This window comes from Eleutherodactylus coqui, chromosome 8 (assembly GCF_035609145.1).
Source record: "Eleutherodactylus coqui strain aEleCoq1 chromosome 8, aEleCoq1.hap1, whole genome shotgun sequence".
Lineage (NCBI taxonomy): Eukaryota > Metazoa > Chordata > Amphibia > Anura > Eleutherodactylidae > Eleutherodactylus > Eleutherodactylus coqui.
This window is the reverse complement of record NC_089844.1, coordinates 122,785,187-122,798,735: the sequence shown is the minus strand read 5'-3', so window position 1 is coordinate 122,798,735 and position 13,549 is coordinate 122,785,187. Positions and strand designations below refer to the sequence as shown.

General features: G+C 48.6%; 1 protein-coding gene across 2 annotated transcripts in view; it reads left to right on the top strand.

The window, feature by feature from the left end:
- The first annotated feature begins 239 nt into the window (after window positions 1–239).
- UNKL (unk like zinc finger) overlaps window positions 240–13,549 on the top strand; it is a 78,138-nt gene continuing 64,828 nt past the window's right edge. For both annotated transcript variants that reach the window (XM_066576338.1, XM_066576337.1), the window contains exons 1-2: window positions 240–321; window positions 1,858–2,067. In XM_066576338.1, the coding sequence (XP_066432435.1) occupies window positions 257–321; window positions 1,858–2,067 (275 nt within the window). In that variant the 5' untranslated portion in view covers window positions 240–256. The remainder of the gene's footprint in view (window positions 322–1,857; window positions 2,068–13,549) is intronic.

The following is a 13,549-nucleotide window of genomic DNA, read 5'->3' as shown; positions in this document are numbered from 1 at the left end:
AGCCTCGGGTGACACCACCACTACAAAGGGGTGGAGTAAGCCGGGGAGTGGGCGTGGCTTATACTGCCCCTCACAAACCACCAGAGAGGGCAGAGCCGGGGCGGAGCTTAGCTGCAGAAAGTGGGGGTGGTCCTAGACAATGCTGTCACTCAGAGGGTAGTGCCGGGGGGCGGGGTCTGTCAGTCAGGGATGGAGGGAGGGACTAGAGCTGGCTCTCGGATTCCCGCGCATGCGCTCATGTTTGTTTTGACTGAAAATGCCGTCGGTTTCGAAAACGGCGCTGAGCGGCACCCCGCAGACCGAGAAACCGACTCACTACACGTAAGTGCGGGGCTCAGGGCGGGAGGCGGCTCCCGGTACCGGGGCGAGCAGGGGCTTGCTATTTTAGAAACGATTTATTTTCCTGCTTTTTGGTCAGTAAATGCCTCCGGTAGTTGTCAGGCAGCTCTTCTCACGGACGCTCTGCGTTGCTCGGTTACGGCAGCGCCGCTCGGCTCGTCGTCCCAGCCGCTCGCCTTTCTCCGTCTGTTTGCAGAGCCGTTACGTTTGTTGCGTAGCGCAGGGATTCCTTTGTTGCAGCCTGGTACGCTCCAGTAGAGCGCAAGTGGCGTCTGAGAATAGCGCTGCGAGCGGCGGCGGCGGCGGCTCATTCCTGGACTGCTTCTCCCTTTAAATAAAGGCTTTCCCTCCTCGCCGCTCTCTGCTGCCCTCCGGGTTCCCGCGGTTTCCTGCAGTACTGTCCGGGCACACCGTCTGCCAGCCTCTTCCCAGTGGTGTGCAGGCTGCCGGCCACATTCCGTTGCAGGCTGCGCACGTTGTCGGCGGGCGCAGCTGCTGCGTCTCCTCTTTGCAGCTGTGATTCCTCCTTTTGTTCTGCCCCTATAATGGGACTTATTACCACACTACAGCCTAGGGCTCCTGTAGCCGGGCCGCTTAGTCACCTGCTGCCCAATAGATGTGGCCGCAAAGTCAACTTCTGTGGTTTTATCAGATTTTTGCTTAGCTGGTTGAGAATTTGGCTCTGGTCAGCGACTAATGTGCCGCTCCGTAGCAGTTAATGACACGAAATAAATAGTTGCATGTGATCCCCATTTTTTTTTTTTTAAAGGCAGTAATTGATCCGTGACATCGCAGCGGCCAGGAATATTCTGTGGCTGCGCCTTATTTATTCCGTCAGACCGCGGTAACACATGGCACAGCGCTGTACAGATTGGCATCGCTTGGGGACTGTTTTGTTACAAACTGGCATTTTGAAGTTAGATCTCGATCAGTTAAAGGCACATTCCAATTATTGAAAGATTTTTGAGTTTTCGACATTCCACTGGCCGGGTGAAAAGCGATGGATCATTGGTGCTCCGAGCGCTGAGACCCCCACCGATCCGGAGAACGCGAGGGTCCTGTTGCCTTTCATTGGAGGACGCGATCTGTCCTGACCGAGGTGGCATTTGGTGGAGCTTGCTCAGGTCAGATCGGGTAGGAGCTGAACAGAAACGGGTACCTTCACATGGTACCAAGCATGTTGGCGTTTGCAATTATGGTATGCCAGTTTTCTGGTGTAATCGCATTAACCTTTCACATGCCAATGTTCCCAAATAGGATAATTCCTTTTTGGAATTAGGTATTATGAATTAGGTAGTTCCAAGTACCTGCTACGACTTCAGTAAAATAGTAGGGGGGATATACCCAGTTAAATGCACCAGAACTTGCACCAAACAATTGGCATACCTGCCTTGGTGTATGGTTTTCAGTTGGTGTTCCCCCTAGTTTTGGGGCTTATTGCCTTATGAATGAATATATACTCATTTTTGCATAGTAACTTGTGTCTTTCATTCACTCTCATTCTTTTCCTTCTTAAAGGTATCTAAAGGAATTCCGGACTGAGCAGTGCCCGCTGTTCTTGCAGCACAAATGTACCCAGCATAGACCTTTTACCTGCTTCCACTGGCATTTCTTAAACCAACGCCGTCGCAGACCCATCCGAAGGCGCGATGGGACGTTTAACTACAGCCCAGACGTTTACTGTACGAAATACGATGAAACCACAGGAATGTGTCCCGATGGAGATGAGTAAGTTTGTAGTTCTTATTACAACCGGCATTCTTTCTGTCCCTGACTTCTCATATAATTGTGTTGTCAGGGATACGGTGTAATAAAAGTGAATTGACTAACTTTCAGTTGTTGACAAGTCTTGTGTAATGCTGCGGCGCTAGTTGTCTAGGTTATGTGCGCTGCTTATCTCTACAGGTTCTTCTGTCTTATAGAAAGGTTCAGTAAGAAGATCTGATATTAAGAGGAGCAGTTGTAGAGATCAGCGGCCGCCGCTCTGTGCCTCTTCGGTCGTCATGTCCTTGGCTCACATGGAGGTTGTACGACGCTGATATAGCAGTCTGTACTTTCATATGATTTGGACCTCATACAAAAACATATCCACCAGGCCATTACCTCAGGAGTAGTCTCGGTGCGGTGGCGGCTGACACAAACTGGTCAGGGACACCGCAGTGTGGTACGGGAGGGACAGGCAGAGATGTGATAGAATAGGTGGAACTCTTGTGTAAGTGGAGAACAGAAAGATTCTCAGGGCAGTTGGCTATCGGATTAATCGTGGTATTAGCCAAGGCCAGGACAGGAGGAGATGGAAAAGCTGGGCCAGCAGGCACAAGTCAAAACCAAGGGACTATCACAAAACTATAGCACCATTGCAGAAGCTTGCAGCTCCTATCGCTCAGACACCCTGTAGGAGGGAACCAAGGGACCCCATATTAGTTGGGGATGGAAAACCTGTGTGTGCGCACTGGGTGAGTGCTTGCACTTACAGGAGGGCAAATAGTGCGGCGTCTGCTGCACAAGACCTGAAGCAGGGGCGTAACTATAGGGGATGCGGTTGCACCCGGGCCCAGGAGCCTTAGGGGGCCCATAAGGCCTCTATTCTCCATATAGGGAGCCCAGTACTATGAATAAAGCATTATAGTTGGGGGGGGGGTCCTGAATCCTCAAGTTACGCCTCGGACTATGGTTACAGATGGGGTTGGGGGAGGGGCCCAGCTGAACTATTGCACCCAGGCCCCTGAGTCTTTAGTTACGCCCCTGACCTGAAGGGGATACTTATGGCCATGACTGGCAGGAGGAGAGGTAAGGGAAGCATCAGTGGCTACAACAGGGAGAGAATATACTGCCATAGTAAGGGTTAGCAGCAACGACTAAGGGGGGGCGGGACGGGCCTGCAATCTGGTTGTGAGAGGCGATGCCTCCACTTCTCTCTTGTACTACTCTTCACATATCCCCTTCATCGCCTCTAGCTTCTTCTGCGGCTCCTGCAGATAGCGCTTGTTTAATCAGCTCTTATCACCAAGGGCTGCCATCTGCTTCTTTCCTTTCGTGTCAAGGCTTCAGGATTCCTGTAGCTGTTTTATCTCTAATTTTGCTATATTTGTCCTTGCATTTTATTTGCTCAGCATGTCATTTAGTAGGAAAGAAGAGGACATTTTGGGCCCGAGCGCCGGTACCGGTCCAAGGCTGCTGCACACCGTGTGTTCTGCAGGTTGTGTGGTGTGTTTTTTTCCCCCTCTTTTGCAGCCAAATGTTGCTTTTAAAGTCTATAGTGGAATATAAAACATATTACCTGCAAAGCACTTCTGTTTTTGGTGTTTGTGGCGCTTTTTTACGAATGCACCGTGCTCTGGGTACGGCTTTTTTCCCCATAGGTGACTCTATTTGACTTGAAAAATACATTGAAGGAGGATCTGTCAAGGAATAAAATCAGCAGGGCTGGCTGCATAGCTCTGTGGCACAGCTATCTCTGCCCCCCCCCAATACTCTCCTCCTCCCTTCGCCTTTACAGGCTCCTATTAGGTCCAGCAATGTCAGTGTGGTCCCCACTGCTAATATTAGACCTAAGATGAGCCCATCCGGGCGAAGGGAGGATGGGGGGTAAAAAAAAACAAAAACGTGGATAGCGCAGTAACAGGTCCTCTTTAAGGCCTTATTTAGATGGGCGTTTTTCTGCAGCTAATTAGCCGCAATAAAACAGTCTTGACCTATCTTTTGATGAAAATTGCTAGAGGCTTTCATAGACTCCGATGGGAGCTGAATAAAAAGGGACGGGAGGGACTTCACCTGAGTCGGCGCTCAGAAACTAAGACTGCTGCCTCTACTTAAACATTAGAAGTCATTCCAAGGATTTCTGCTGACTGACAGAATTCCGCGCTGTTGCGTATTTTTCAAGCAATACGCCTGTGTAAATGGGCAAGAAAATGCTAATCTCGGGACTCGATCGCGGCCACTCTGCATTGTAGCGATTTTCGGCCTCAATGCGGACGGCATAAAAGTTGCAACGCTCTTGTGAATGAGGCCTAAATGCTATAGGCCGCCTGCAGACGGCCGGGTCGGATCCAGGTGCGAGAATTCTCGCAGCGGGACCCGACCCGAGCGTCTGCAGAGAGCAGTGTGACACTCACCTGCTCCCGCGGCCCCGGCTCTTTCATGTACCAGCTGCCGGGCAGCCGGCGCATGCGCAGAGTGGAGCTGTCAGCTGGTGAGTGACGTTTCTGTGCGGGGCTCTGCGAGCCTTGCACGGAAATAGAGCATGCCGCGATTTGTTTGCCGCACGACATTTCACGCGGCCAAATCGCGGCCGTCTGCCTAGGATTGTGTTTGTTAACGCAATCCTATGGCAGCTTCCAGGGGCGGAAATTCCGCGGTAAATCCCGCCGCGGAATTTCCGCCCGTCTGCAGGCGGGCATAAGATGAAAAATGCCATCAAAGTGCTTGAAGCATATGGGAATTTTTATTTATTTATTTTTTAACAAGTTCACAAAAGTAGTGTATGTGAAGGTGCCGAAGGGTTCTGATACTGTGACCCTCCTAGAGCTGGTGGTCTGCACCCTGTAGCTGCATGATTGTTACGGAACTACAACTCCCAGCATGCCTCGGCAGGCACAGGATGGTAGGGAATGCTGGGAATTGTAGTTTCACAGGCGCGGGTTGCGGATGACTGGTATGAATGAGTGTGTGCTCTTGGATCGCTGCGGCTCAGCATAGATTATGTTCCGAGCAGAAAGCGTTTCCATGGAGATCAAACGCTTGGTGCTCGCAGGGCTTTGTGAAACCTATTTTTTGATACGAGTTTTGCGTCTGTAATTAAATTAATTGGCACTTTTATTTTGTTTTGTATTTTTGTTTTGTCACCGTTAAAGAGCGGCAACATTAGATCGCTATAATTAGCTACTAAAATTAGGTTAATTTACAGCGGTGCTAATAAGAAAACGCAAAGATTATTTCCTGATGGATTATTTTTTTCTTCTCATAACGCTGGGGAAGTGAATATATCACGGTGGGGATACAGTAACACTTACATGGCGGTGGTGGACGGGCTTTGTGGCTGGGATTAGAAGTTAGCGGCTCCATCACACTACATATAAATATAGGTCTAGCATTCAGTGTGGAGGCGCTCACCCCAAAGCCTCGCCTACCGGGGCTAACAGACATGGGGGGGTGTCTCCTAGCGGGACACGGTCGTCACGACTTGCCTGGCACTGGGGATAAGTTTCTGCAGGAGTTTGCAGACCGGCTGGTGGAGCGGCTTGCTAATTCCCTGATTGGCGGGGACCATGATGGTGAGACTTTGGGCTTCAGCACTTCCATTCAGAAAAAAAATTCAGCTTTTGCTGGTAGTGTCACTTTAACCCTTTCCAGTCCAATTTCCCTGCCACCCACATACTTCTCAACTCTTAATTATTGTGGGTGGGAAAACACGTTGGGAATTACTCATCAGACACTCGTAAAAATTATCCATCATGGTGATTGTATTAGCAATTTTTTTGAACTCTAAACGTGAGTTAATGCAGTTTGTATATTACGCAATATATATATATTATATTTAAGCAGAAGAGTGGTCCCATGTCGGAGCTCCCTTCTGCATAGTGTAATATACTGTGTGTATAGAATATATATATATATATATATATATATATATATATATATATATATATATATATATATATATGGGTCTGACATTGCAGCTCTCTTCTGCATAGTGTTAGAAAGGTGTCAGAGAATTCTGTGTCGAACGAGGTCTAACACTGGATTGGAAAGGGTTAAGGCTCTTTTTCATATCACGTGTAAGCCTTCTGTCAGATAACATTGGGAGTATTGCTCAATGTGCACCGCTGTATGGGCACACTTAATTACTTATGTTAAAAGTATATATATTGGGGTGTGGGGGTGCTTCTGTGTAGGAGAGGATAGTTACTCTTGTTTTTCCATCCATGTGAGGTCTGTGTTCATTTCTCTTTTTTTTGCGCTCCCCTTTACTTGAATGGGCCCCGTTGTGTTTGGCCTACAGCCATCTAAGATCTATGGCTACTAGAGATGAGCGAGCGTACTCGCTAAGGCAAACTACTTGAGCGAGCAGTGCCTTATGCGAGTACCTGCCCGCTTGTCTCTAAAGATTCGGGTGGCGGCGGGGGGGCTGGGAGCGGCAGGGGAGATCTGTCCCTCTCTCCCCCCTGCTCACTCCCGCAACTCACCGCTCTCCCCCGCTGGCACCCAAATCTTTAGAGACGAGCGGGCAGGTACTCGCATAAGGCACTACTCGCTCGAGCAGTTTGCCTTAGCGAGTATGCTCGCTCATCTCTAATGGCTACTCTTTTGGTTCTATGGGTCCAGCCCCTTCCTCCTGAAGTACTACAGGGCCCAGTGGCTTCTATGTGGATGTCCACCATAGCATTGCTAATTCAGCATTTTGTGAATTTATATTTAAAGGTGTTGTACCAGAATTAGAAGTTATCCCCTATCCTCAGGATTGGGGATAACTTTGTGACCAAGACCCCCACCAATCCTGAGAACAGGGGTCCTGTGTTCCCCATCCACCTCACTGTGGGCTTACTGCACCCCTGCAATCAGCAGTAGATTGAACGGAACAATGGTCGCGCAAGCGTGCTGCCGCTGCATTTCTTGTGAATGGGTCTGTGGAGATGGCAGATTGCAAGCACTCGGGTATATCCATCGGCCCCACTGAAAAGAATGGCGTGGTGACTGTGCATGCTTGGAGAGCGTGGAGTCCAGGAAATGCTTTATTGGTAACCATTGACCATTAGCTGAATATAGGTAATGCCTATATACTCAAAAGTCCCCAACTTCTTGCTTTCCAGCTGTTGAACCGGTTGGAGACTACTTCTGTGTCAACTTTCAATGAGTTCTAATATACAATCCACAACGGGGAGGATCGCACTGTGTAATGTACTGAACATGTTAAGAATTAGTTGGTAGTATGCTGTTGTTATACCTTCTGTCGGGTCTGTTAGAAACACATTTTTGCAGTCTCTCAGCAAGTTCCAGATTGCTTCATAGTTTTGGCATGAGTTCCTGTTTTAGCCGTAACGGATTCTTTATGAAGGGCCTGTGCTTTGTTTGCAGTGGCAGGCCCCCCCCCCCCTGCTCCTCCCCCGGAGCGCACTCCCCTTCAGCCATGCTTGTGTTGCTACAATGTTACAAATCGCATGTATGTGGAGCCCATGCTTTCTAATGGGTCACCTCACATATGCGATGTTTTGTAACCTGCAACAATGCGACACAAAAACCTCGTGGGTCCGGTGATATGCCCACGACTCATTATGGAGCCTTCCTCTCTGTTGCATCGCACGAAAACGCGATTTTCGTGCGGTGTGATGCAACTTTGACAGTAGGAAATCCTACTATCAAAGCTCCAATCTAAGCCATAGCTGCAGGCAAAAATAAAAAAATACACATACATCACCTTAGAAGCGCTGTCAGCCCAGCCGCGTCTTATTCCCAGGTCCCGTCTTCTCTGCATCATCTGCTGGCCGGGGATTAAAAAATCCCCCGCCTCCTGTAAGTGCTGGCCTTGATTGGCAGACGCTTAGCAAATCACAGCCAGCACTCGATGAACCAATCACAGCCAGTGCTCAATTAATGGCTAAGCGTCGGCCAATCACAGTCAACACTTCCAGGAGGTGGGGATTTTTCAATCCCCGGCCAGAAGACAAGAAGAAGACTACCAGTGCCGGGGTCCGAGGAAAAAGCTGCGGTGGAGCCCCAGACAGCGCGGGAGAAGTGATGTATACTTGAAGAAAAAAAAAAACATTTTTAAACATATTTAAAGCCCCACCCCTGAAAATCCTCACATGTGATGCTACAAAGTCGCGCAACTTTGTAGTGCCACATGTGACTTTGTAGCACTGCAAGTTCACGGTATTGCTTTGAGAAGACACAGCAATATTGCATGGACCAGCGATACGATATGGCTGCGATTTTTCTCGCGGTGATGCCGTGTCGCCTGTGTGAACGTGACCTTATGTGTATGAAAATAGAGAAGTAGGAAGTGATGCGAGCGGAGCAGGAGGCGCCATGTTATACCTCCCAAGGACTGTCCTGTCTCCAGGGATGAGCTAGTCATCATTGGTACACTTGCTGAGCGTCACAGGCAGAGGTCGTACGCTGGATACACGTGTTTAGTTCACTTTTGCTATTAGCAGGTTGCAGAAATCGAACTATACAATTTACGACTTCAGATAACTTTAAAAAAAAAAAAATCTCTTACATCCCCTTTAAAATTCCTGCTCCCCATGTATAAATGTAATAAAACATCCAATCATCCCCTCTGCCGGCTCCCCGCAGCTCCAGCGCCACAACTCCGGTCCTCTCTGATGCTGTTTTCATAGGCTACAGTAGGCCTGCGTACTGAACGTCATAGACTACTACAGCCAATCAGACATCCGCCTTCCAGCAATGAGGTCTGCGATTGGCCGCAGCGGTGATTCTAGGATGTTTTATCACATTTATACACGTAGCCCAGGGTGGCTATGAATGAGGCCTAAAGAGGAGAGGGGTTCACGCAGGCTGAATCTGGAGGCGTCAGGCGGTGCCTGGCAGCGGCAGCCGCTCATAGAGATGACCAGCCAGTGGGCAGCACTTACTGCTCTGTGACTGGCTGACCGACTCATTCACTTCGGGTTCAGTGTGATTGCTCCTATCCCGTGTCGAGGGATGGTGGTCTCATCTTGGCCAGCCAGTGCTGTGTGTTCTTCCTCGGGTGTCAAACGGACCCGTGGCCACAAACTACAAGAAAATAGGTTTCTGTGTCCAGTCTTGTATGCAGAAGCAAGCACTCCAGTATGGAGTCTATACGGCCAAGCAGGGTTTGGGGGCACAGTGGCGGGCGATGGCATCGTTTAGAGGGTTGCGGAGGCCCAAGACTACTCCTCTTCTTCCACTGTGGCCCAGAGACACCTAAAGGTTGGACACCCTTGATCTAAATCTTCATCAAATTCTGAACGCGTAAACATAAGCTCACGGGGGAATTGGCGCTTTTGGGTGATGGTCGTCCCATGTACAAGCGGCTGCCAAAGGGGCACCGAGTGACAAATCGCCAATCTTTAAGCGATTGCCTGTTTGCTGTGAATGGAGGTGAGCGGCCGAAGTGATCTACATCCTGCTCGGCCTCCATTCATAGAATTATAGAGAAGCTATAGTCAAAGCACAGGAGTGATAGGCGCTGGGACGGTTGTTGTGTGCCTATGTGCCTGACGGTTGTCCGGTGTAAAGGTGCCTTAACTAAACTTTTTTTTTTTTTTCTCTCCCTAAATCAGTAGTACAAGTAATAAGAAACTTTAAAGGGAGTTTGAACAGTTTTTTTGATTTGCAGAACTGCTCACAGCACTAGACAGGAGCCATGGAATATAATGAAAACATTATCCGACCCGCCTGTGGACATAAGGCCTTAAATCTGACATGCGCCTTTTCTGCAGATGCCCACTGGGCACTCGCTAAAATGCAGCGGAGAGAGCTGCACTACAACCTTCCCTTTTGCCCTGAGTTACAGCTGGCGCATCCAACTAGTGCCGCAATGTTACTGATGAGTGGCAGGAGGGGTACGAGGGTTCTCCGCTATCTCATGACATGTATGATGAGGAAGATCAGGAGAAGCGAGGTGGCTGGGACCTCCCACACTGGTGTCCGACACACTGGCCACATCTCAATTCGGACCTGGCACACCGCTGGCCAAGTTGCTTATCTCCCACAGGAATTAATGAAGGAAGTTTCAAAAGAAAAAAAAGAAGTCCACTAGATGTTTGCTCGGTTGAGGTATTTGCAAACCTAAGGGCCCGACCGCTTGGAGCTTACTAGCTTACATATTTCCAGAGTGGTTTAATAAATGGTTGCCACAGGCAGACGAGGACGGTCTTCTTGATAAACGAGGCCCGTGTGTGTCTATGGTTGGTTTGTTCGGGGACATTGTTCATCGTAGATTATGAAGTGCTTTGACCCGCTCCAGTCATTTTGGGAGGCGCCTACCGCTGAGCTATAATTACTGCGCCGCTCGCTCCATCATGTGTCTGGTTAGAAAATGTGAGCGGGTTTTTCTGCAGCTCCTTCTTGGCCAAAATTAATAATTAACGTTCCAGCCGGCATCTTATCTTAATAGCTCCATTAGAGGGATTGTATGACTAATGCGGATGTCATGTTTACACATAGAATAGCTGGAGTGAGACGGAGATTGTGGCTGAGGCGTTACGTGGAGAACGAGCCGGCTCGTATAGAGATGGACAGCACCGTTTTGGAATAGGACTTGGTGCGTCTTCTGGAGTATGAAAGAAGACATGGGTAGACATTTTTAAGAATGTACAGTACACTAAATAGCAGCTCTATTAGAGACCCCCATCTACCGTAGTAGCGTGTCGGACCTCCTTACGGCCTTCAGATCTGCAGCAATTCATCATGGCAGAGATTCCGCTAGGTGATGAGATCGTTCTGCTGGAATATTTTGGCTCATGCAGACAGGATAGTTTCTTGTAGTTTCCTCCTGCAATCGGAGCGATTCTTGACCTCCTCCTCTGACCCCTTTCGTTGACACGTTATTTATGTCCATAGGATCCCTTTATACTGAATGTTTTCCTCGATCACACCATTCTCTGTATACTCTCCGCATCACTGCATGAGAAAACCCAACAATGTTGGCAATTTATGAAATCCTGGCCTCGGCTAGTCTGGCACAGGTGGCCAAGCCTTGTTGGAAGTCACTCAGGTCGCTGGAGGGGAAGATGGGATTAAGCCTAGGTTCCTACATGGCGTATTCCCGGGGGAAATCTCGCGGCTTGGCCGCCAGGAAAGCACTGCTTCAAAACCCGCGGCACTTAGCGGCAGGTTTTGAAGCGGCTTGGCCACACGCTTTTCTGTTATAGCCGGCGCTCTGATGGAGGAGAGCGTGGCCGCAGCGGGGAAAGAAAAATGAACATGCTGTGGCCGGCAAATCTGTGCCGCAACGCCAGCTTTGCCACGACTGATTCACTGTCCCGTGTGGACGAGATTTCTGAGAAATCTTGTCCACATGGCTGGCTAATCCTGGGATTAGTGGCCGCAGGCGGATTTGTCCTGGTGAAATTCCATACGGAGGTTCCGCGGCAAATCCGCCCCGTGTGAACCCAGCCTAAAGGTACTGTTACATGGGCAGATAGTCGCCCGAATAATCACTCGAAGGCGCGGTTACGGGTGACCTTCCACTATGTAAAAGCATAGGAGGGATAGTCACTGGGACAGCTGTCAGTCACCCATACACCTGAGCCTGGACTGGCACAGCTGAAATTTGCAGCGTGATACTGCCCATCGCTATGTACTATTTTCGCGTGTATACACGTGTAATACGCGCCAAGATAGAACACGCTGCAATTTTTCTTGCGCACAATTTGTGTGAGCAGGAACATGGCTGCTTATAGGAGATTGATACAGCATATTCTGTGAACAAAACCCATGCACGGAATACACTATACCAACACAGTCCTGCGAGTCCTACCTGACAGTCGTCCTCTGAAATGGTACCTAGAACTGAACCATCTGCATGGGATTATACCACAAGGATGTAAATTTGGCGTATGCTTATACAGTGAAGGTGGGTAGTTATATTTTTTGTATGTAGGGGTCTGTCTGTTTTTTGTTTTTTTTAAACTCCTCTCTAGTAGCACAGATTAGCACACACATATGATCTGTGACTATCTTTTAACCACAGTGCCTAATCTGAAGTAGTCTGGGATACTCCCCCTTACTCATCAATGGTTCTGGCGGCAGGGGGCGTGTCCCAGACTACTTCAGATTAGGCACTGTGACTAAACTATAGTCACAAATCACAGCTCTATTGTAATAGAACTGAGCTGTAGAGCAACCAAGAAGCAAGATCTGACGAAAATACATAGCAGATAATCATCCCTTATAAGTAATGAATGACTTGCATATCAATTCAGAGTTCCGGACTGGATGGTCACGTTAAAGATTTCCTACTATTTTGTTTGTATAGCTCCTCTACAGGTGTATGGGTCTCCATTGTAACCTTCAACAAACTCCAATCTGACCCTGCAGTTGTGCTCCCTTCTATCTGTCCTCTAAGGGCCAATGCCCATGGACAGATTTCTGCTGCGTTTTCCGCATCGGAAATCTGCAGCGTAATTCTGCAGCTATTAGGTTCTATTGAGCCTAATAGCTTTCCTGCTGCCAATGCTCACATGCGGACTTCTGGCGCGGGAGGTCTCCTTTAAAATAGTATTAATGGAGACCGTGAAATTCCGCGATCACTCGCATTTTTAAACGCGGTACTCCCACAGCGGAAATATGCAACGCTCGTGGGCGTAAGCCCTAAATCTGATTAACCTACCAAATTTACTTCATAACTCTGCGTACTTAACTTTCCAAGTAAGGCTCTGCTCACATCCGCACCAGTGGAAGCATGCTGCACTATTATTTTTGTCCGGGAAAATGCGGGTGGGCACGCCGGAAGGCCGGTAGACCTGATTATACCAATGGGGTCCATGAGGTGCTCTTTGTGACCGGTTGTGCTAATCCACCGCTGCTGTTTTTCAATTGTTCATCTCTCTTATAATGGAGCAGAACAACAGAAAATGAAAGTGCTGATGTCCAGTTTAGGCTCGGGTCACATCTGCTCACAAGAGAACATTGCTATTCTCCATGTAAGCACTCTCAGAAGACATCTTGGCCACATCTCAGCTATTCTATTGTATGTATAAACATGACACGTGCAAGGTATACAACCGCAATATGAGGGTGCGGCCTTGGTTGTGACCACAAATTGTGGTTTTCGATTTTATCATCAAACAAGTATTCCCATCGTTAACGTGTATCACTTAACAGAATTTGCATAAGAAAATGACAAGCGCACTGATCACTGTGCGTATCGGTGCAGTACTTTGGGAGAAACTTGCCACTAATGTAGCATCCACACAGACGATTGCAGGAAGTAGTCCTTCACACTCATGCTAGTCATGCCCATCCTGCTCTCCAGCCACTGGTTGACTTTTGTCTACCTATTACTGTACACCGGTAGATAGTTGTCAATCAGTGGCTGGAGGACGGGGTGGGCAAGACTAGTCTGTAATTCCTGAATGTAGAGGACTACTTTCTGTAGTCCTCTGCGAGGCTGCTACTAATAAAATGAAAGTTTCTCCAAACTACCATACAGATTGATACAGCAGGCCTATCAGTGTGACTCGCTACCTTATGGTGTTCTCAGAGAGTGCTGCGAAAAGAT